This window comes from Spermophilus citellus (genome assembly GCF_964194105.1).
Source record: "Spermophilus citellus genome assembly, chromosome: 15".
Classification (NCBI taxonomy): domain Eukaryota; kingdom Metazoa; phylum Chordata; class Mammalia; order Rodentia; family Sciuridae; genus Spermophilus; species Spermophilus citellus.
Window position 1 is genome coordinate 72449254 of NC_138195.1, and position 25620 is coordinate 72474873.

At 35.4% G+C, this 25620-nt stretch overlaps 1 protein-coding gene across 1 annotated transcript in view; it reads right to left on the bottom strand.

Annotated features, from left to right (window-relative positions):
- The window catches only part of NT5C2 (5'-nucleotidase, cytosolic II), an 85318-nt gene that overhangs the window by 20331 nt on the left and 39367 nt on the right, over positions 1 to 25620 (bottom strand). The window contains 1 exon segment of the mRNA XM_081267397.1: positions 21222 to 21295. Within this exon segment, the coding sequence (XP_081123523.1) occupies positions 21222 to 21295 (74 nt within the window).

The window sequence follows — 25620 nt, forward strand, 5'->3', positions numbered from 1 at the left end:
AAAAATAAAATATATATATATATTTCTCTTTATCTGCTAAAAAAGCATGGATTTCAGATTATAGAGATTTCTCTCTACTACTGTATATGTCTGAAATTTTCCACAATGAAAAAACTTTTTAGAATTATCACTGTAGTTCACCATAAAGAAAATGTTGCTCCTTTAAATAGGCTTCTCCCAAATGAAATATTTAGGTTACTAATATTCCATCAGTCTCTAGGAATAGGTAAGCCGCACTGAAAATAAAATAAAGACCTGCTTAATTTGTTTAATGCCAAATGTGGCAATTAAACAATTATCCACCCTATCCACCCTATTTTTGCAGTCTCACAATAATGCAGCAATTATTATATTACTATAGTTCTTCCATCTATTATTAATATCTGCTTAGCCTATAGCTCAAACTGATTTTTTTTATTTGATACTTTTAGATATACATGATAGTAGGGTGTATTTTGACATATTATACATACATGGAGAGCAACACATTCCAATTAGGATCCCATTCTTGTGGTTGTACATGATGTGGATCAAACTGATTTTTCATTGCAATTAGTTTGCCGGTTCAAATTAGTGTTAATATTTTAGTGAGTACAGTTCAACTTTCCCTTTCTAAAAGTAATCTTTAGAATATTTTCGGAACTATATAAGAAGCTGGTAATGCTACTTGTCTCCAAAAAAGGGAAGTGAATGGCAGTGTTACAAGGTAAGGAAGGAGAGCTCCGTGTATGCTCTGTACCTTTAAAACTTGTAACATATTGATATAGTTATCTGTTTTTTAAATTGAAATTTTAAAAAAAGCAAGCTGGTCTTTTAAAATCCTTTAATAAACATTGTCAGATTAAAAGAAAAATTCTAATGTGCTTCTAGAGATCCTTGCATTTCATCTCATCAGAACGACACCAAAAGAAGCCATATTTTTTCCTTTTGTTGTTTTGGGGGTAATAGTAATCCAATGCCAATAACTCTAGATAACATTTTCAAAGCTGGTTGTATTTATTTCCCCCTCAACTCCTGCTTTATACCCCATTCCACCCTCCCTCCCAACACAAACATACACACACATACACACACCTTAAAACCTCATGTGTGGAATTCCTGAATCTGTACGACACACACTGCAGTAAAGGAAGTGCTACATGTACAAAAATGTTAACAGAGAAAAAGCTGATGACCCAGTAAGGCCTGCTACCCAATGACGTAAATTTGAGTTAGGCTGAAAATATAAACTAACATTTCTCACCTGGCTTTCCCTGCCATGTCTCCCACCAATTGCCAGTTGTCCCCACTTGAACAAAATTACCATAAAACAAAAATTGCTTCTTCCTAACCAAAGCCCCAGTTATTTCAAACAATACTTAATGACATAAAATTCCTGTACAGATAAATAATTTGGGTAACCTACCAACATTAATTGGTACAAAATGTTTTCTATTAGTTTTTCAGGAGGATAATTTGTGGTATTAAGAATGGAGAATGAAAAATAAATCATAACCACCCTCATACAAGCTCACCTCTAAATCACCAATTTTCCCTAGTTAGTCATTATGGAGTGATGGAGTAATCTGGGATTGTAAACTATGTGTATGAGATAATTTAGACTGAAGAGTTCAAATTAATTTACTGAGAATTTTTTAGTGAGAAAAAATACAGGGGAAAAAATCTCATTTCCCCATTTTTCTAGTGTATAAGAAAATAAAACACTATATATTTATTTGCCACACTGCATTTATTCACAGGGCAGAATATCCAAGTGTTCAACTGAGGTGACTTTCTAGAAGTTCAACCTAGAAATAAGTGCTTTCAAAATTTCCTTTCCCTCAATGAGTTCAGGGTACTTCCCAGAAACAGGATATATTCTCCCTATCTGCTAACCTGAAGTTACACTGCCAAGTACAAACAGCACTCAAATCAGAATTTAGATTTCTGAGTTTCATCCCAAACTCTCTCTGGTGGGGAATACAACCACTGCTATGAATTTATACATTTCATAACCATCAAACTTTAAGCTTGGATGCTGAAATATGCTACTTCAATTCAACTGGTCCAAAATAAAGTGATCTAGTTTCAGGTGGGAATCAATCTCTTAAAGTCCAAGTTCCATTTTCATAACACCATCTTTTTTATTAAGCTGTAAGACCCACAAAAGTTCAGATATTTTCTCATAAGCTTACTGGATAACCAATTCAGTAATACAAACTCTGGGTTATTAAATCATCGGATAGCTGTACAAAATACAACCCCTACTTCAGAAGCAGAACTGAAGCTTTTCAGGGCATGAATTTATATGTTCTATTCTGTTTTCCCTTGGGAGTAAATATTTTTTTCTTCTGATCTGTTGATAAAAATTCCTGAAGCTTAAAGAGTACCACCATTCCTTAAAAAAGTAAAGATTAAAAAGCAGAACTCTTTTTCTGATTAACCAGACCCTTCAAAGCCAGTCTCCATTTGCAGGCAACTGTATCTATCACCTCAGACTGTGGAGCTCTATGCCTCTCTACAGTTTGTACAAAGGCTCTAATTTCAATTTCTTACAAAACGGTGGCAAGTAAATGATGCAGAGTTTTAAGTTCAACTCTTAAAGTTAACCTTCTGTGGTTCCAAAACCTACCCTGAAACTTCAGGGTAAGTATAACCTTGCACATTGACTGCTTATTTATTCTCTAAGATGGTCTTCGGGGCTACCCCCAACTTACTCAATATCCAAAGACAAACAAAGAAATTGTTTTAAGGGCCAGAGTCCAAAAAAGAGGACTGCTTCAGCCACTAGTACAGCACAGAGTGTTCTCAGGTTACGTAACTAGACTATAAAGAGAACAACCAAAGCTTTGAAAGTTGAAGCTACTGAGAGCATTTAAAGATACTCTTTACTCCATAATCTGCAAGGGAGAAAAAAACAAAAACAAAAAACAGCTCTTCAAAAATAACTTGTGTTGTGGGATGAAAGTTGTAGGCTTTGTTCTGAGTAGATGCAGCTCACACAAAAAAGAATCTACAGAATGAGCAGAAACTTCCTTCGGGGAAATTTGGAATTCTCATGCATTTTTTACCTTTGCCACCAAGATATACTGTGTAGTAATTTATAGATTTCAGAAAAATAAAGGGCAAACCTCTACAGAGGTTCCAGCCTAGCAGAGTGCTGCTGCCAAAATGAGAACTCACATGAGGCAGATGCAGATGCAGTGTGTGTCACTCCAGTCTTGAAGGAGTTACACTGGCTCTCCTGTTAAAAAAACAAAACAAAGCAACAAAACAAAACAAAAACAAAAACAAAAGCTGGTTTTAAAACTGTTGTGATGGGCTGGAACAGAGAGACACCATTTGGAAATTGGTATTTATTGGAGTTACCACTGACCTCCAATTTAGAAGCCTCTGATCATCACTAAAATTAACCTAATTTGCCAATAAGAGTTTTGAAGATAAGCCTAAGCATTGTGTATTATTTCTTTTTCTGGCACCCTGAGTCTGGAAATACAAGCCAATTCTGATCCTGACATATTAAGCCAAAAGAAAACAGAAAAATAAATCCATTTGTCTTAGATTATTTTCTCTAGCACATTTCAGGTTAGTAGAATAGAAAACAAATGCAGCTGGTAAATGGTGTTTAAAATTGAACAATGTCTAGAGAGAGATTAAATTAAGGATACAAAAACAAACCAAAGCAGTACCATCTTGCTTTCAAGTACCCATTTAAGTTGAGTCTACCTATACCAACTTCTCTACCTTCTAACACCTAAATCCGTCATCTTGATATGGACTAGAACCAACTGCATGCTGCAGATGTCTAGACGTGGAATGGAAGAAGGGGGAAAGTTTTTTTTTATTCTGTCAGTGGATATTTGTCCTCAGTAAATGTTATTACAATAATCTTTATAAGGGTCCAGGAAATTACCTAGTCTAGTAAAAATACTGAGCTGAAGATACATACATAATCCTTTAAATATATTGATACTTTAGGGGCTAGAGTTGTAGCTCAGTGGTAGAATGCTTGCCTAGCATGTGTGAGGCATTCATTGGGTTCAATTCTCAGCATGACATATAAATAAATAAAAAGGTCTACTAACAATTTAAAAAAAAAAATTTAATATATTGAAACTTTAAAGATACCTTTACAGGGAGTCATTTTCCCCAGAGACATTTACATTTTGAAAACATGTGGTTGGACTCCTCCAACTCCTGGGAGGTGTGTGAGGGGTTACTCAATAGAAAGGTAGAAATGGTCAAATGTAATGCCTAAAAGTTCTGAAAACACTACAACTGGAAGAAACCACAATTAATAGTCCCTTTATAAAACAAATCCCAATCTAACTACCCACAGTCATATGCTTTCATGCTTTAAGTCTAAAAATTATCAGCACTTTCTAGTAATTAGGATATATGATGTTGGTTCTCTGCTATTATAACTAGGAAAGGTAATAAAACACATTTTTTTCCACTGAGAAAATGTTAAATAAAATCTTTCCAATTATCATATAAACAGGCACCAGAGAACTTTTTCCATTTTTCAAAACCATGTGAAAATCCTTAAAACAAAAACAGAGAAAGGCAAAAGATCACAAATGATCTAAAAAAGATTTATTAAAGTTTAAGATTATCTCAATTTTATTTATTTAAAATAAAAAACCTATATACCATATAACACTTTCAGTAATGTAAAATAAGTTCCCAAGGGCTGGGGCTATAGCTCAGTGGCAGAGCACTTGCCTAGCATGTGTGAGGCACTGGGTTTGATCCTCAGTACCACATTAAAAAATAAAGGCATGCTGCCCATCTACAACTATAAAAAAGATTAAAAAAAAAAAAAAGTTCCCAAATGATTAGATACGTAAATAAGTAAGCGGAGTTTGAGAGACTGCCAATATTTCAGTTCTTACAAAGACAAAATTAAATGGTAGCTAAAAAATTTGTTTAAAAATATTAAGAATATTATTAGAATGTTTATTTTAATAAAAGGAAAAATCACCTAGCTCGAAAATTTCTCCTCTAAGAATCTGTACTTATTAGGCCTTGCATTTTCAGTAGTTTTCAATTTAAGACTGAAAAAGTAAAAATTTTTGAGATAATTGCTTTTTAAAAAATCCTGTTTAAACAAGGTTGCTTGTAATAAAAGAATAAATATAGCTAATACTTTTTTTTTCAAAAATAAAACCAATTATGGCACTCAAATGCCAATTCTAAAGTTAGAGGAATTTAACAAACATTTGTATACATAACAAACATCTGTGTACCAGGTACTAGCTACTTTTAACAAGAAACAAAATAGCTCATGGTCCTTAGCCTGAAGAAACATACAGCTCATGTTGTATTACAGGGATATACAATTACATATTTATAAGTTTTAGAAGATCAGTAACATAACTAAGAAGATATAGAGAGACGGAAAAGGGGCCAATTAACTCAGTCTAGGAAATCAGTCCTTAAAACCTGTAAGATTTATTCAGGCTAATACAGATAACTCGTTTTAATGACCAGTATATCTCAAGGTACTATAAAATTTACCTAATAAACTTTCTGAGATTCAGATTCATCTAACATGTTCCAAACTGCATCAGAGTCAACCAAATGAACTGCTGTGTGAAATGGGCTAAGTAAGGATGCACATTTTACCTGAAGAAAGAAGTAGCTACTCAACTGTAGCTGAGGGAACAGGGAACTGTGAGAATGACAGCCAAATATTGCCAACTGTATGAAAACAGCCAAGCTAGTTTTCTTTTTTTTAACCTATAATCTCCAATTTTAAAATAATGACCCAATTAAGTAAACAAACATATATTCTTTTATATCCTATGGTCTGAGTTGGGTCCATCGGCCAACCTACCATATATTTTAGGTCAGATACTTCCACATAAGTTATCTAAATTTTTTTAAAGATGTTCATGGATCTTTATTTTATTCATTTATTTATATACAGTGCTGAGAATCGAACCCAGTGCCTCACACATGCTAGGTAAGTGTTCTACCACTGAGCCACAACCCCATCTAGCTCTTGACTGAAATGTTTTGACTATCTTCTTCAAAATCTTAAAGAATGAAACAGAACTTAGATACTTAATGAACTAGAAACGTAAGTGGAAATAAATTCACAAAGTGTCCTAGGTAATGTTGTTCTATTCATCCCAAGGAAGGATTGAGGGGCAGGGGGGGATTAAAAAAATAAACTTAGGAAAAATAAAAACCTTGATGCAGTCACTTGATATGGCCCCCTACAATGTCAAAAAATATTGTAAAATAGGGACCTGGTTCTTTCACATGACCATCAAAACCTAAAAAATGTTCTGAGTGATGGAATCACAAGGTCCTTATGATTTTAGAAGTGTTCCCAGACCTAGCAGGTTTTATCCATAAGGTTTAACCTAAATTTTTGCAACAGAGCTTGATTCCATTGTCATATGTCCTTTCCTCAGTTGGACACATAAAGCAAATATTCAGAGAACGTGAAAGCAGAAAAGATATAATGAATTGAAGGTAGTTATTATGTTAGAACAATTCTGAAAACAAGTTTAGCAATACTAAAAATAGACCATGACACTAAGAAGAAAAAAGGTTCCTCTTATTAAATGCAACTAACATAAGACATTTAGACACACACACACAAACACACACACACACACACACACACACACAGACACAAATCTGGCTTACATCTGAATGCTTTGTGATTGGTGATAGAAAGTAAAAATCACAAACACTAGTAATAAACACTAGTAACTGATTATTTCTATCACTTACCATGTAACAGAGAAGATGGAATTGGGTTTTATTAAGCAATCTTTTTAATTTCCTAATGATCTAGAAACAAACCACATATTATTGCAATTCAGAGAGATTAATTTAATACTAATGAAAGCCTTAACTGGGATATAGACTTGACATAAAGGAAATCAAAGCTTGAATAGTAAGTACAGGCTTAAATACATGATAGGAGTGCCTAAAAGTAATGTTAATGTAATATAAGTGTATAATCTTAAAATAATAGTCAAGGGTGTTTATTTCAAATCATACAAAGAATTTTCATCTCTTACATGCAAACTTCTTGCATATGGACAATTTGTTTGGAGGCCTATGGGAAAATATGCAAATTCTATATTTTCCAAGTCGTGGGAAAGATAACTTGAATACTTTTTTTAAAAAAATCTTTATTTATTTATTTTTATGTGGTGCTGAGGATCAAACCCAGGGCCTCGCACATACTAGGTGAGTGCTCTACCGCTGAGCCACAACCCCAGCCCCTGAATACTTTTTTTTTTTAAAGATAAAAAAAGTTCTATGACTTAGGACAAGAATTTCTCTGGTCATTTTGTTGGAAAAGTTATCTTCCTTGGTTTGTACCAAACTTTTCAACAAATAAACTCCTTTAAAAATTTTGTCAAAGAACTTTAAATAGATATAATCAATTTACACGCTATCCATAGTAGGTTCAATTTAGTTAATATTCCATATTAATTTAACATATCACTATTTATTCTGTTTTTTTTTTCCCACTAAATTGCTGAAGCTGGCCTACAAATTAAGATTCTCTTGCCTCAGCATTCTGAGTCTCTGGGATTACAGGGATGTACCACCATGCCTGGCACCCTATTCTTTCTTTAAAATGAAATGTTGAAGCACAAACATAAAACTTTACATTGCAACTAGCTTCATTATTTATTAAGAAGTGCACTTCTTGTACATATGGTGGATTTATTTTTTATAAAGATGGAGTGAAAATACAACCCACAGAATGACAAACATTTCCAAATCATATATAAGGGATTAATATCCAGAATTTTTGTTTGTTTATGGTACTAAGGATTGGAATCCCAGGGCCTTGAACATGTTAGGCAAGTACTCTACCACTGAACTACCTTCCCAGCTCTTTTTACATTTTATTTTGAGACAGAGTTTCACTAAATTGCTCAATCTGGCTTTGAACTTGAATTTCCTCCCTCCGTCTCCCAAATATCCAGGATTACAGGCATGTACCACCACACCTGGCAATATCCAAAATGTTTAAAGAGGCTCTACAACTCAGCAATAACAATCAACCCAATTCAAAAATGACATTTCGCTTTTGCCTCGCTGCACTCTTGAAAGCAAGATGGGTTGCCAACAGCTCTATTGGAGCCACCAGTGAAAACTCCACCAGGGTTCTCTCTCTTGCAGCCTATGCTCAAACCAGAAGTCTGATCCAGAAATATGGCCTCAACATGGGCCAGCAGTGTTTCTGTCAGCACAGGAAGGATATAGGCTTCATTATGTTGGACTAAGTGAGCCCGTAGGGGGAGAAGGAAATACAAGCCTGTAATCTCAGCGGCTGGGGAGGCTAAGGCAGGAAGATCGTTAGTTCAAAGCCAGCCTCAGCAAAAGCAAGGCACTAAACAACTCAGTGAGACTCTGTCCCTAAATAAAATACAAGAAGAGGCTAGAGATGTGGCTCAGTGGTTGAGTGCCCCTGAATTCAATAACCAGTACTCCTCCCACCAAAAAAAAAAGTTGGACTAAGTGACCTTCCTTGAATGTACTGCCCAAGACAGCCACCCAATAAAAGAGAACATGCTAGCTCTTTGTACATAAAATTCCAAAAAACTTTAAAAAAAATTTTTTTACATTTCTCCAAATGTACAAGATGTACAAATGATCAACAAGCACATGAAAAGACTGACATAGGGAAACATCAAAATCACAACAGATACCATTTTATACCCATCATCCAAATGACCAAAAAAAAGGAATAGAAAATAACAAGTGTTGCCAAGGATGTGGAGAAATTAGAACCCTCATGCCCTGCTGGTGAAAATGTAAAATGTTATAGCCACTGTGCAAAACAATTTGGTGGTTTCTCAAAAATTTAAAAAAGAATTACTACATGATCCAGCAATTCCATTCCTGGGTATATACCTAGAAGAACTGAGAGCAAGAATTCAACAGATACTTATAAATCCATTTTCAGAGCATTTAGAAATAATCCAAATGTCCAATATTAGAAGCATGGGTAAACAAAAAGTAGTATATACAACAAATAGAATAGTTATTCAGCCTTTTAAAAAAGGAATGAAATTCTGATTCAAGCTACAATATGGTCTAGCCTTAAAAACATACTGAGGGGCTGGGGATGTGGCTCAAGCGGTAGCGCGCTCGCCTGGCATGCGTGCGGCCCGGGTTCGATCCTCAGCACCACATACAAACAAAGATGTTGTGTCTGCCGAAAACCAAAAAATAAATATTAAAATTAAAAAAAAAAACATACTGAGAAAAATAAGCTAGAAACAAAAATAAATACTTATGATTCTACTTTTATGAAACATCTACAATAGGCAAATTCACAGAAACTGAAAGCAGAGTAGAGGCTGGGGAGAGAGGAAGGAATGGGAAGTTAATGCTTAATGAATGGGTAAAGTGGTTCAGCCTGGGATGACATTCTGGAAATGGACACTAGTGAGCACTGCATAATATTGTGGATGTTATTAATGCCACTGAATTGTATAATTAAGAATGGTTTAGGGGCTGGTTTTGTGGCTCCTCAGTAGACCACTTGCCTAGCACATGTGAGGCGCTAGGTTTGATCCTCAGTCCCACCTAAAAGTAAATAAATAAAATAAAGGTATTGTGTCCAACTGCAACCAAAAAATATTTTAAAAAAGAGAATGGCTTAAAGTAATAAATTTTATGTTATATGTATTTTACCACTAAAGAGAGAAAGAGGAAAGTGTTCTGACTTAAGATGTCTATAGTGACAAACCAATATTGCATAATACTTCTTACTTTGGATTGTTTTTCTCACTCCTCTAAATGCCTCTAATGCCAGTAGTTAGGTGAGGATATACAATTGCTGACAGAAACATGATAAGCTCCCTGGACTATAGTCCAAGTAAACACATCATGCAAAAATGTTCATTTAAATGTCAAGTGAATTGAGTCCATTCCAATAACAATAAAACAAGATAAGAGTGTGTGTTCTATGTACTTATCAGAGGGTAGCAATCAAAAGCCCTAAGATGCTTCTCCTAGCACCAGGATAACCCTGCTGGTTTGCCAACACCCAGAGTTAGTTTCTTTTAATTTCTTCCCTGGTACTCTTAATAGTTTTATTCTGATATCTCTCCCACACTCTGGAGGCAACAAAATGTACTTGGGTTTGAGATAATTGGATTTCATCCCCAATGGCTAATGATATGGCCTAGAGAGTTGGGGAAAGCAAAAATCCAAAAGGAGTAGTCAGGTCTAAAATATATTTTTCAATCCCATCTCCCTACACAATTTAATTTTAGAATTCCTAACAACATCTCAAAAAAAGTATTTATATAGTAAACTAGAGATTCTATTTCCTGAAGATTATTTTTAAAAACCAAGCAAAAGAAAAACTTCATAAAACTATCCATATTCTAAAAATGAAGATTATATTCAATTTCAAGAAAAAGACCATTTTTATTCTAGGCAGGATTTTTGTTTTTGGAAAAAAATGAAGACTGATCCTTTTTATTTATGGGCTTTTATCATTCATATCTCATTTGAGACAATTTTTGTACCTCTATAAGCTGGAAGCAGCATGAAAAATGGAAACTGGACTGAGTTTAATTCTAGCTACGCATTTTAACAAGTCAGCTGCTAGTTGCTGGTGGGGTTCAGGACACACTATCCCCCAAATATAGCACCTTGACATTTTAGAAAACAGAAGAAGGTCACTCTTACCTTCTCCCCTGAAACATGTCATAAAACTTAGGAATAATTTTTCTGACCTTTCCTTAAGACCCTCATTTGATAGGTACACTTCCTGTACCTGGAGGAAAGAAATATCCTATCTCCAAGGCACAGAGAAGAATTAAACAGACCCAGTTTATAATCATTAGGACATATCCCCTTCATCCAATCATACTTTTTCATGACTGATTTTTCATCATATCCAGCATAAAAAATATACAGGTTTACTAGCATCTTGGGTCATCATTTCTCTAGAAAGGCTCTCATTTCATATAAAACTTATATTAAACAAATTTGTATGCTTTTCTCTTGCAAACCTGTCTTTTGTTATATGGGTCTCACCCACAAACCTAAAAACAGAAAGGAAAGACTTCCTTTTTTCTACACTATAAGGAAGCCAAATTGCCTCTTGACTTGGTAGTCTTATTTGTAAAATGTTGCTAATAATACCTAGCTTAATGAGCTCTTATAAGGATTAAAAGGCACACTGTATAGGGCTGGGGCTGTCGCTCAGTGGCAGAGCACTTGCATCGCATGTGAGGCACTAGGTTTGATCCTTAGCACCACATAAAAATAAACAAAATAAAGGCATTCTGTCCATCTACAACTACAGATGTAGTTCAGATACCTATGTCATAAATGTTCATTCTCAAACTCGTAGAAATTTCTCAAAAGAAAGTGAGGAACTAGACATTGCCATGGTACCCATTTGTTCTGAACTGATAACAGATAATAAGGAGCTTATTACTGGATTTACTGAAATTGCTCATAACCTAAAATGTTGGGGCTGGAAAAAAACCTGTAATTTACTTCCTTGTGAATTGTTGAGCCTAGATTCACAAAAATGTTCAACAAAAAAAAAAAACAAATTAAAAAAAATCTAGCAAATTTTTACCCCTCACACATCAGACAGAGCACTAATCTCTAGGGTATATAAAGAATTCAAGGGGGCTGGGGATGTGGCTCAAGCGGTAGCGCGCTCGCCTGGCATGCGTGTGGCCCGGGTTCGATCCTCAGCACCACATACAAACAGAGATGTTGTGTCTGCCGAGAACTAAAAAAAAATAAAAATCTTAAAAATTCTCTCTCTCTCACTCTCTCTCCTCTCTCACTCTCTCTTAAAAAAAAAAAAAAAAAAAAAAAAGAATTCAAAAAACTAAGGACCAAAAAAACAAATAACCCAATCAATAAATGGGCCAGGGACCTGAACAGATACTTCTCGGAAGAGGATACACAATTAATCAACAAATATATGAAAAAATGTTCATCATCTCTAGCAATTAGAGAAATGCAAATCAAAACTACTCTAAGATATCATCTTACACCAATCAGAATGGCAGCTATTAAGACGACAAACAACAATAAGTGTTGGCAAGGATGAAGGGGGGGAAAAGGTACACTCATACATTGTTGGTGGGACGGCAAATTGGTACAGCCATTATGGAAAGCAGTATGGAGATTCCTTGGAAATCTTGGAATAAAACCACCATATGACCCAGCTATCCCTCTCTTCGGTCTATACTCAAAGGACTTAAAATCAGCATACTACAGGGACACAGCCACATCAATGTTTATAGCAGCACAATTCACAATAAAATGTGGAGCCAACCTAGATGCCCTTCAGTAGATGAATGGATAAAAAAAAATGTGGCATATATACAGAATGGAATTTTATTCAGCAATAAAAGAGAATAAAATCATGGCATTTGCAGGTAAATGAATGGCGTTGGAGAAGATAATGCTAAGTGAAGTTAGCCAGTCCCAAAAAACACAAATGTCAAATGTTTTCTCTGATATAAGGAGGCCGATTCATAGTGGGGTAGGGAGGGGGAGCATGGGAGAAATAGAGGAACTCTAGATAGGGCAGAGTAGTGGGAGAGAAAAGGAGGGGACAGGGGATTAGCAAGGATGGTTGAATGTGATAGACATCATTATCCAAAGTACATGTATAAAGACATGAATTGGTGTCAACATACTTTATATACAACCAGAGATATGAAAAATTGTGCTGTATATGTGTTAATAAGAATTATAATGCATTCTGTTGTCATTTTAAAAAAAAAAAAGAAAAAAAATCTAGACTTAAAAAAAAAAAAAACAAAAAAAAAAAAACAAAACCAAAGGGAGTCTGAGCCAGGAGAATCACAAGTTGAAAGCCAGCCTAAGTAACAGTGAGGAGCTAAGCAACTCAGTGAGAGACCCTGTCTCTAAATAAAATACAAAAAAGGGCTGGGGAAGTGGCTCAGTGGTTGAGTGCCCCTGAGTTCAATCCCCAGTACCAAAAACAAAAAAATTGAACAAACAAACAAACGAACAACAACAACAACAAAAACAACCAGGATGATTTCCCAAATGAACCAAGTTAGAAATGATACATGTTCATAGTTCTAAATGAAGAGTCACTATATTTGTGAAAGGCTTAAATAAATATTAACAAACCCTTGTCTCAAGTGTTGCTCTAATTTCCCCTTATATTTAAGACTTCTGGAAATTTAATAATTTTACATATATAATTTTGATGTTAACTCCATGGAACTCACCAGGTATAATCTTTCATGTAATTGCAAAAGTCAACTATTTCTTTCCAATTAAAAGTGTTGTTTCAAAATCAAATAATTCCTTGACCAACAGAGTAGAGGAAGAAGATCAAGATGCAAGGAGAAGGGGAAAGTATAAGGAAGTACTAGGGAATAAAATTTAACAAATTGTGTTATGTTCATGTACAAATATACTGCAATGAGTCTCGTGTGTGTGTATGTGTGTGTGTGTATGTGTGTGTGTGTGTGTGTGAGACTATAATGTACTAATTAAAACAATAATGATAACAATAGAAGGGAGATCAACAGAGTACAGCAAGTGGGTTAGGAGGAGGGAAAGAGAAAGAACGGGGAATAAGACTGATCAAATGATGTAATGTGCACGTATAAATATGGCACAATAAATCCCACTACTAATATTAAAATGAACCAATAAAAAATAAAACCTAAAAAATAAAAAACAAAAATCTCCTTTTGTACCAATTAAAAGCGTATCAATTTGAATAACCAATAATAAAAAAAAAAAAGCGTATCAATGAGCTGGTTGTAGCGGTACATGCCTGTAATCCCAGCAGCTCAGGAGCTGAGGCAGGAGGATCACAAGTTCAAGGCCAGCCTCAGCAACTTAGTGGGGTCCCAAGCAACTTAGTGAGACCCTGTCTCAAAATAAAAAGATACTGGGGCTGGGGATGTGGCTCAAGTGGTAGCGTACTCGCCTGGCATGAGTGCGGCCCAGGTTGGATCCTCAGCACCACATACAAAGATGTTGTGTCCGCCGAAAACTAAAAAATAAATATTAAAATTCAAAATAAAAAGATAAAAAGGGCTGGGGATGTAGCTCCATTGTTAAGTGCACATGGGTTCAATTCCCATACCAAAATAACAATGATAATAAAAATATTTGGCAATAAAGCTGCTGATATATACTATGTAATTAAGCCCAGGATGGTTGCATTTATATGAACATGTATAGACTTTTTTTCTTGTCTTATACAAGGTACTTGAGCATTCTCAAATGTTGGTACCCTAGGGGAGAAGGGTATCCTATAATCAATCCTCTGCAGACTCCAAGATACAAAAACAAAAACAAAAAGAAAAACAAGTCTTCACAGGAAGCCAAAATATGCAAAAGTACTATAAGGAAAGAATGTTGCTAAAGTAATTTGGGGTAAAAGAGAAATTGTAAATAGGGCAATAGGTACATTTTACATCAAACATAATCCACTAATATTGGAATTTTATATGTAATAGTCTAAGACAATCATGAGAAATCACATTAACATTTTTTTACATTTTTTGTTTTTATAGAAAAACAAATCTTAGAAACATTAAAAATGATAGTTGGCTTCAATTACAGGGATGGTTGATAATAAAGGAACTTTCTCTGAAAATATTAGACTAGCATTCAAATGAGACTCGAATCAGAATGGATTATGTTACTAATCACTGTGTGATACACTTTAATCAGGGAATAAATGATTACCAAACTGTGAGGGAAAAAAATGTTAATACAAATCAGGCAATCAGTTTCTCTCTCAAAAACTACTCAACAACAACCTGCTACCTCTGGCTTAATATCATTCTACAAAAGGTCAATAATTTATTTTTGGAAAATCTTCTTTAGAACGAACACATACACACACACACACACACACAGAATTTAACATTCCTAGAGTCCACATATGCATTCTTGCTTCAATTATCCTCTTCATTAGCAACAAATCAAAATTTAATTATTCAAAGAAAAAAAATTATTTACCAACATTTCTATTAATCTTAACAATTGACATAGAGAACAGGATTCTTGAAACACCAGGACTATTTAAAACAAATTTTCTTATCCATCAATATGAACTACAAAATAAACTTGAAAAATCAACAAAAGCAAGCCATGATACCTCCTATCCCCTCAAAACAGTCTTCTGTGGCCATTTTCTTAAAACAACAACAACAACAACAACAACAACAACAAAAAAACAATTGTTTCCTCAAGAAACCAGCTTCTGGGGGCTGGGGATGTGGCTCAAGCGGTAGCGCGCTTGCCTGGCATGCGTGCGGCCCGTGTTTGATCCTCAGCACCACATACCAACAAAGATGTTGTGTCCGCCGAGAACTAAAAAAAAAATAAATATTAAAAATTCTCATTCTCTCTCTCTCTCTCTCTCTCTCTCTCTCTCTCTCCCCCCTCACTCACTCTCTTTAAAAAAAAAGAAAAAAGAAACCAGCTTAATTCTCCAAAATTAAATCCTTTCCCTCACTCTTTCCATGAAAAAAAATTACGTACGTTTCACATATTTGAAAACAAAAGGGGAAAAAAAACTTGGTAAAACCCTACATAGCTATTTCCTCAGAATAAATTTAGGCAAAGTTTACAGTGTGGTAAGGTAGGGCATGAACCAGTAACCATTTCTTAGCTAACATACCATTGAAAAACACTGCCTTTAGAGATAAGACATTCTACGTAGATACTTCAAGCACCAATCTCAGGATACCTATATTCTATCAATTTCACTACACTCCAACACTGAAAACTACTAACCCATCTATGCTATAAATGGTAACTTTGCATCGCTCAGAATATTGTTTGCCAGAATAGCCAATTTGTAGATTATGCTAGTTTTAAAAAGTTTTATAGCACATGCTATGTCTGATTCTCACCGTGACCTCCCCCCTACCAAACTTACATTGGAAACTAATCACCAATGTGACAAAATTAGGAGTTTATTAGGTTACAAGTTTAGAACCCTCACAAACAGGATTAGTGCCTTTTTTGGGGGGTACTGAGGATTGAACCCAGGGATACGCAACCACTGAGCCACATCTGCAGCCTCTCCCCACCCTTTTTTTGTAGTCACTTTTATTTATTTTTTTGTAGTTATAGATGAATGCCTTTATCTCTACCTACCTCTTATCTACCTACCTACCTCTTATCTCTTATCTACCTACCTCTTACCTCTACCTACCCTGTTATTTTGTTTTTTTAATTTTTTTGGGGGGGGGAAGCAGTAGGGGGGAAGGGGGGGTTACCGGATCCAACTCAGGGGCACTTGACCACTGAGCCACAACCCCAACCCTATTTCCTATTTTATTTAGAGACAGTGTCTCACTGAATTGCTTAGCGCCTTGCTTCTGCTGAGGGTGGCTGTGAACTCTCAATCCTCCTGTCTCAGCCTCCTGAGCTGCTGAGATCACAGGTGAGCTCCACTGCGCCCGGCCTTATTTATTTGTTTTTATGTGGTGCTAAGGATGAACCCAGAGCCTCACACATGCTAAGCAAGCGCTCTGTCACTGAGCTAGAGTCCCAGCACCCCCCAGACCTTTTTTTGCTTTTTTTGCTCACTAAATTGCTTGGAGCCTCACTAAGTTGTTGATGCTGACTTTGAATTTGTGATCCTCCTTTAATCAGGGAATAAATGATTACCAAGCTGCTAGAATTACAGGTGTTTGCCACGGCACCCAGCAGATTAGTGCCCTTTTAAAAGAAGCCTGAGAGAGGCCTCTTTACCCTTCCACAGAGTGAGCTCCCTATGAAGCAGAAAGCAAGCCATCATCGCAGACTGAATTTGCTTTGATCCTAGACTTCAGTCTCCAGAAATGTGAAAAATGAATTTCAATTCTTTATACGCTATCCAGTTGATGATATTTTGTTATAGCAGCCCAAATGACTAAAACAACACATCTATTGGGTTATTCTTCCTTCTTCTCTCCTTCTCCCTCACACTTCTTTGTTTCTACTGGGGATGTGACCTAAGAGTGTTCTACCATTAAGCTATTCCCCCAGCCCTCTCTTCCTCCTTTTTTTTTTTTTTTTGGTTAATTTGAGACAGGATCTCACTAAGTTTGGCCTCAAACTTGAGATCCTCCTGATTCAGCTTCATAAATCATTGAGATTACAGGTTTGTGCCTCCATATCCAGCTAAAGGTAGCTATTTATTATAATAGCTATTATTTATTAAGCTCTTTTTAAAAAATATTTTTTGGTTGTAGATAGACACAATACCTTTATTTATTTTTATGTGGTGCTGAAGATCGAACCCAGTGCCTCACACTTGCAAGGCGTGTGCTCTACCACTGAGCCACAACCCCAGCCCCTATTAAGCTCTTAACTTAGTTAAGTCTCCTTAATTACATTAAATTTCAGATGAGTTTATACGTGCTAGTTTATTCCCCCATCAAACCTTCCAAGTTTTCCCTTAGCTTCATATCAGTGAAGGTTGCCTCAAGACAAGATTTATCTCTCATCTCTACCTACCCTGTTATTCATTTCTGCACTTTATATATCCTTCTCCCCTTCTTTTAATACCTCACTCATTCCTCCCTGATGGTAATTACTAGACCACTAGATTATTCAGTACTAGATAACACATTTATTATTCCCAGTACACAACAAAAGTTGTCAACAAATCTTAAGAGAATAGATTTGAGGGTTGGGAGTGTAGCTAAGTGGTAGAGCACATGCTTAGTATGTCAAAGGCCATAGGTTTGATCCCCAGCAACCACCCCCTGCAAAGGTAAAAAGTAAAGGAATACTTTGGCTGTATATAAAGTATACATGGGAAAATTACTGAAACCCAAAGTGAATTTGCCCAGAGGTTAGAGCTAAGGGGAAATCAATAAAACTGATAAACCTCTAACTAAATTAATGAAGGATCAGGAGGGAAAAAAAAAAAAAAAGATAACAAGCCAAGCCACATGGGGCATGTCTGTAGTCCCAGCTACTCAGGAAACTCAGGCAGGAGGAGCACTTGAGTCCAGGAGTTCAAGGCCAACCTGAGCAACATAGCAAGATTCTATCTCAAAAAAAAAAAAAAAAAAAAAAAGTGTGTGTGTACACACATACACAAATACATACACACACACACACACACACACACACACACACACACACACACAAATTACCAATATAAGAAATGAGAAAGGGGATATAACTTCAAAAGAATAAAAAATGAACATGATAAACAACTTTATGTTAATAAATTTTAAAACAGATGAACACAAATTATCAAAACTGATACATGAAGAAAGAGAAACTCTGGTCTTACAACAATTTTTAATTTTTTTTTAAAATTTATTTTTCAGTTTTAGATGGACACAATATCGTTATTTTACATTTATGTGGTGCTGAGGATTGAACCCAGTGCCTCATGCATGCTAGGCAAGCACTCTACCACTGAACCACAACCCCAGCCCCTTACAATTTTTAAAAGTTAAATGTATAATAAAGAACCTTCCTATAAAATTAACTCCTGGTCCCAGATGGTTTCTCTGGTGGGTGGAAGGAAGGAAGGAAGGAAGGAAGGAAGGAAGGAAGGAAGGAAGGAAGAAGGAAAAAAGTTCTACCTAAGCTTTCAGAAAATAGGAGAAGAAAATGGTTTCCAACTCAGTACATGACGCCAACATTACCCTGAAACTAAAATTAGATACACTTTACAAGAAAACTACAAATCTCCCTCTGAGCATAATGCAAACTATGAATACCCTCTTCTGAACACAATGTAAAAACTGTGAACAAAATCTCAGCAAATCAAATGTACCAATATATAAAATGAACAAGATAAAAACTATATCACCAGGAATGCAAGGTTGGTTTAACATTCAGAAATCAATCAAGGTAATTTACCTTTCCTATTTTTATTTTTTTGGCACCGGGGATTGAACCCAGGGGTGCTTAAACTACTGAGCCACATCCCCAGCCCATTTTATTTATTTATCTTTAAATATTTATTTTTTAGTTGTACTTGGACACAATGCCTTTATTTTATTTATTTATTTTTTTATGTGGTGCTGAGGATCAAACACAGGGCTTCGTACGTGCTAGGTGAGAGCTCTACCGCTGAGCCACAACCCCAGCCCCTTACTTTATTCTTTTGAGACAGGGTCTTGTTAAGTTGCTAAAGCTGGCTTTGAACTTGCAATCCTCTTGCCTCAGCTTCCCAAGCCACTGGGATTACAGACATGTGACACCATGCCTGGCTATAATTCACCATTTTAAAAAACAAACAACAACAACAAAAAGTCATATGACCACCTTGATAGAGGTAGAAAAACGCAATGAAACTTAGAACCCACCATTCATGTTCACCTACTTTCTGACAAGTATGCCTGAGTCTGTGTCCAATTCATAAAACATCAGAGTTAAAATGCTTCAAAAAACAACTGTAAGGCCATTATACAAACAAATATATCACAGGGCTGGGGATGTGGCTCAAGTGGTAGCGCGCTTGCCTGGCATGAGTGCAGCCCGGGTTCGATCCTCAGCACCACTTACAAACAAAGATGTTGTGCCCGCCGAAAACTAAAAAATAAAAGATTAAAAAAAACAACAACAACAACAACAAAAAAAAACAAATATATCACAGAGTATGGAGGGAAAAGAAAAATTCCAATCAGGGACTGTGTATATTTTTAATAAATTAATTTGTTTGGTAAAAAATCATAGCTACATCTATGTGGCAAGTATCTGTATGTGCTCATTTTTGTATATATATTCATTTATATTTGCAGCATAAACTGAACATCAAACTGAGATGTCTAATTTGAGGTGAAAACTGAGTTTCTAATACTGTTATATAAATGGTTCATAAGAAAAGTGAATTTATACATTTTAAGATTTTTGTGTACTTAAATATAAATTTTTTTTTTTTGAGACAGGGTCTAACTTTGTTGCTCAGAATGGTTACAAACTTTTGGGCTCAAGAGATCCTCCTGCCTCAGCCTTCCAAGTGCTGGGACTACCTAGCTTTAAGACCAAAAAAAAAAAGGTTTGTGTGAATTTATTCAAAACACACACACACACATACACACAAAACAAACAAAGAACTCCACACACAACATTTTTATTTTCCAGTACTGGGGATTTAACCTAGGGGTGCTTTATCACTGAGTTTCATTCCTTAGCTCTCTTTAATTTGAGACAAGATTTTGCTAAATTGCTGAAACAGCTTCAAACTTGTGATCCTCCTGCATTGCTGAGATTACAGACATGCACCATTATGCCTAGCTAAGACAAAAATTTTTGAAGACAATTTCTGAAACATTCTTTTCTAAGTGTCATAATTGTAACCGTGTGTAAACCCAAATACGTAAGTGTTCAACTTGACCTCTCCTTCCCATTCACTACTCCTTTTTTTTAAAATATTTTTTATTTTCAGTTTTAGATGGACAAAATACCTTTACTTTATTTTTGATGTGGTGCTGAGGATAGAACCCGGTGCCTTCCACATGCAAGGCAAGTGCTCTGCTACTGAGCTACAACCTTAGCTCCCCCACTCACTACTTCTTAAATGAGATATTTATCAGATTACAAATACTTAAGTTCTAAAGAGAGATAACTAATGCCTAATTTACTATTTCAATTATATCTCAGAAACAGAAGGGAAAAATAGCACATAGCACCCATCTCCAAGGGTTAGGTGAATAAAACTAATCTAGTTTTTAAGAAACCTTTTTACAAGTGTGCAGTCACTTCAATGGAATATAAAAACAATAACATGTTAGAGACAGTGAATATAGCTCAGAGGCACAGTGCTTGCTTAGCAGGTATAAGGCCCTGGGTTTGATCCCCAGCACTGCAAAAATATCAAAATAAAAATTTAAAAACACCAAAAACCTAAAATGAGATGTTAAAATTTTTCAAATGATAATAATTTACCTTTATGTCCAAGAGACACAAAATTTCATCTCTGAAGAACAAATTAATAGAGTAAAACCCCAAAATGTCCAAATATTTTGTATAATTAATGTATAATTTCACCAAATCATTTTTTACCAGGGTCTCTAAAATAATTTAGAACTTGATCTACCTATCTGGTTCAAGCTCATGAACCAAAATCTCAAGCATATAGGATTTCAATATGCACAAATCTCAATGAGAACAGTTCAACGCTAAGAGTTTCTGCCAGCCAAATATATAATTAAATCAACATATATTTATTGGATTGCCCCCCATGGACCCACTGCCTCAAATCAGAAATAGCAGTTCGTAAGCAATAAGAAGTTATTACTCACCAGCAAGGGTGTAATCCATATCAAAACCGAAACATTTTATTTTTTCCATGGCTAAACTTCGGTTCACAAATACCCTATAGAAAAAGAGACAAAAAGAAAAAAGAAAATTAATACTGGGGAAGGAATTCTTAAGTTTAATTAAGTTATTTGGCTATTTTTCTAGATTTCTCATTTATTATTTTTCTTTTTATTGTATAGATTTAAAGTTTAACATGTTTCTTTGTGTGTTGTTTTTTGAGAAGTAGTGGGGATCAAACTCAGGGGTGCTTTACCACTGAGCAACATTCCCAGCCCTTTCCATTTTCTGTTTAGAGACAGGGTCTTGCTAAACTGCCTAAGATGGTTTTGAACTTGAGCAGCTGAGATTATAGGTATGTGCCATTGTGCCATTGATATTTTGGTTATTTACACACTTGTGAAATATGCTGAAATGAATATGGAAATGAAGATATTTTTGCAAGGTGATTATTTCACTTCCTTTGGGCATATTGCCTGAATAACATGATGTTTTGATATTTACTTTGATATACATAGACACAGTGATTACTAGAGTCAAGCATATAGTTTTCTATCCTTCTTTCCTTCTTCCCTTCGATGGTAAGAGTACCAAAAATCTACTCTCTTGACAATATACCACATTATTAGCTATAATACTCATGTTGTACATTAGATCTCTTAATATTTACCCTACAGAACTGCAACTATGCATTCTTTGATCTGTATCTTTCCATCACCAACCACTGTTTTACTGTTTCTATGAATTCAGTTTTTTTAAGGTTCCGTGTATAAATGAGCTCAGGTATTGTTTTTCTTTCTGTGTCTGGCTTATTTCTCTTAGCACAGCAAAGTATCCTCTATGCTCATCCATGTTGTTTGAAATGATATCCTTTTTTTTATTACTTATTCATTCTAATTTGTTATACATGATGGCAAAATGCAATTCATTTCATATTACATGTACAGAGCACAATTTTTCAAGTCACTGATTGTACACAAAGTATTTTCATACCATTTGTAGCTTCATACATGTACTTAGGGTAATGATATCTAACTCATTCCACCATCATTCCTACCCCCTTGCCCCCTCCTTTCCCCTCCCTCCTCTTTGCCCTATCTAAAGTTCCTCCATTTTGCCCAAGCTCCACCCCGCCATCGCCATTATGAGTCAGCATCTTCATATCAAAGAAAACATTTGGCCTTTAGTTTTTTGGGATGGGCTTGCTTCACTCCAAATTCATCCATTTATTTATCTGCAAATGCCATGATTTTATTCTTTTTAATGTTGAGTAATGTTCCATTGTGTGTGTGTGTGTGTTTATGTATATGTGTATGTATATGTATATGTATGTGTGTGTGTGTGTGTGTGTGTATATATATATATATATATATATATATATATATATATATATATACCAAAATTTCCCTATCCATTCATCTACTGAAGGGCATCTAGATTGGTTCCATAATTTAGTTATTGTGAACGGGTGCTACTATAAACGTTGATATGGCTGTGTCCCTGTAGTATGCTGATTTTAAGTCCTTTGGGTATGAAGGGAGGAGTGGGATAGCCAGGTCAAATGGTGGTTCCATTCGCAGTTTCCCAAGGAATCTCCACACTGCTTTTCAGATTGGCTGCACCAATTTGCAGTCCCACCAACAATGTATGAGAGTGCCTTTTTTCCCACATCCTTGTATGTATTATTGTTTGTATTCTTTTTTTTTTTTTTTAAAGAGAGAGTAAGAGAGGAGGGAGAGAGAGAGAGAGAGAGAGAGAGAGAGAGAGAGAGAGAGAGAGAATTTTTAATATTTATTTTTTAGTTCTCGGCGGACACAACATCTTTGTTGGTATGTGGTGCTGAGGATCGAACCCGGGCCGCACGCATGCCAGGCGAGCGCGCTACCGCTTGAGCCACATCCCCAGCCCATTTGTTTGTATTCTTGATAGCTGCCATTCTGACTAGAGTGAGATATTGCACGTTTCTTCATGTTTGTTAATTGATTGTATATTCTCTTCTGAGAAGTGTCTAGTTCCTTGGCCCATTTATTGATTGGGATATATATATATATATATATATATATATATATATATATATATATATATATATTTTTTTTTTTTTTTTTTTTGGTGTTAAGGTTTTAAGTGCTTTATATATCCTAGAGATTAGTGCTCTATCTGATGTGCTTGTGGTAAAGATTTGCTCCCATTCTGTAGGCTCTCTATTCACCTCACTGATTGTTTCTTTTGCTGAGAAGAAGCTTTTTAGTTTGAATCCATCCCATTTATTGACTCTTGGTTTTAATTCTTGCGCTACAGGAGTCTTATAAAGAAAGTTGTGGCCTAATCCAACACGATGGAGACCTGGGACTACTTTTTCTTCCATCAGGCACAAGGTCTCTGATTTAATCCTAGGTCCTTGATCCACTTTGAGTTTTTGTGCATGGTGAGAGATAGGGCTTTAATTTCATTTTGTTACATGTGGATTTCCAGTTTTCCCAGTACCATTTGTCAAAGAGGCTATCTTTTCTCCAATGTACATTTTTGGTGCCTTTGTGTACTTTGTGTACAAGCACTCCATCACTGAGCTAAAACCCCAGTCCATGAGGTTATTTTTGACATAAGATAACTGTAATTATGATAGAATGTCCTTTCTGAAAGCTAAATAATATTTGTTTCTGTGTGTGCATTTCTATATCCATTCACTCATGGATGGATATTTTGGTTATTTCCACATCTTGTGAATAATGCTGAAATGAACACGGAAAGGAAGATATTTTTGCAAGGTGGTGATTTCACTTCCTTTGGGCATATTGCCACGATAGGGATTGATGGTTCATACTGTAGTTATATTTTTAATTTCTTTAGAAAACCTTTATAGTGTTTTCCATTGTGGTTGCACCAATTTACATTCCCATCAACAGTGTTCAAGGCTTTCTCTTTCTCTACACACTTGGCAATATTTGTCTTTTTGATCAAAGTCATTCTAATAGGTGTCAGATGATATCTTGTTATGATTTTAATTTGTGTTTCCCCAGTGATGAGTATTTTTGAGCACCTTTTCATATATCGGTTGGCCATCTGTATGTCTTGTTGGGAGAAGTATCTAATCAGGTCCTTTGCTCATTTTTCTTCTTCTTCTTTTTTTTTTTTTTTTTTTTCTTTTTTTGGTAGCAGGGATTGAACTCAGGGGCACTCAACCACTGAACCACATTCCCCAGCCCTATTTTGAATTTTATTTAGAGACAGTGTCTCACTGAGTTGCTTAGCATTTCATCATTGCTGAGGCTGGCTTTTTTGAACTTTTGATCTTCATGTCTCAGCCTCCCAAGACGCTGGGATTACACGTGTGCACCATCACGCCAGGCTCATTCCTTCACCCATTTTTAAACTGGGTTAGTCTTTATTTTAGCTGTTGAGTTTCCTATATGTTCTGTGTATCAACCCCTTACCAGATAGAGGGTTTACAAATATTTTCTCTCAATTCATATCCTGCCTTTTCATTTTGTTGTTTCCTTTGCTGCAAAGAAGCTTTTCAGTTTGAGATAGCCCCAGTTATCTACTTTTGCTTTTGCTGCCTGTGTTTTTAGTGTTCTATCAAAAAACAAAAAAACAAACAAACAAAAAAAAACACTGCAAAACCAATGCCAAGGAGCTTTCCCCAGTTTTCTTCTAGATCTTCTCAATTAAATGTCAGTATTAAGATTTATAATAGGGCTAGGATTGTGACTCAGTGGTAGAGCGCTTGCCCTCGCACGGGCAGGACCCAGGTTCGATCCTCAGCACCACATAAAAATAAAGGCATTGTGTTATGTTCATCTACACCTAAAAAATAAATATTTTTAAAAAATATTTATAATAAAAATTATTAGAGTCCTTTTATATAAGTGAAATCAGCTATTACCCAAAAACACATGATTGCATCCTGCCACTAATAATGCCACATTCTCAAAATTTCAAGGACAAGACTCTCTTTTTTAATGTCAGGCCCCTAAAACGAGATGTGTTTTTTTAATATTTTTTTTAGTTGATATATGTGCTGTGATTTGAACCCAGTGCCTCACAGATCCTAGGCAAGCACTCTATCACTGAGCTAAAACCCCAGTCCATGAGTTTATTTTTGACATTTTACAATTCATTACTTATTTGTTTGCAATTTAATTGTCAAAGATTGAAGTCTATTCAAAACATAAATATTCAGTCAACAAATAGTTACTGAATGCCTACTATATATGCTAAGACTGCAATATGGAAATAAACAAGAATGCTTGCCTCGTGAAAATTACTTTAACTATCTTTATCCTTGAGGAACTAAGCCTACCAAGAGAAAGACTTAAAAGCAAATAATTACAATAGTTCAATAAATGCTATAAAATAACAAGAAGAAGAGAGAACCAGCTATTT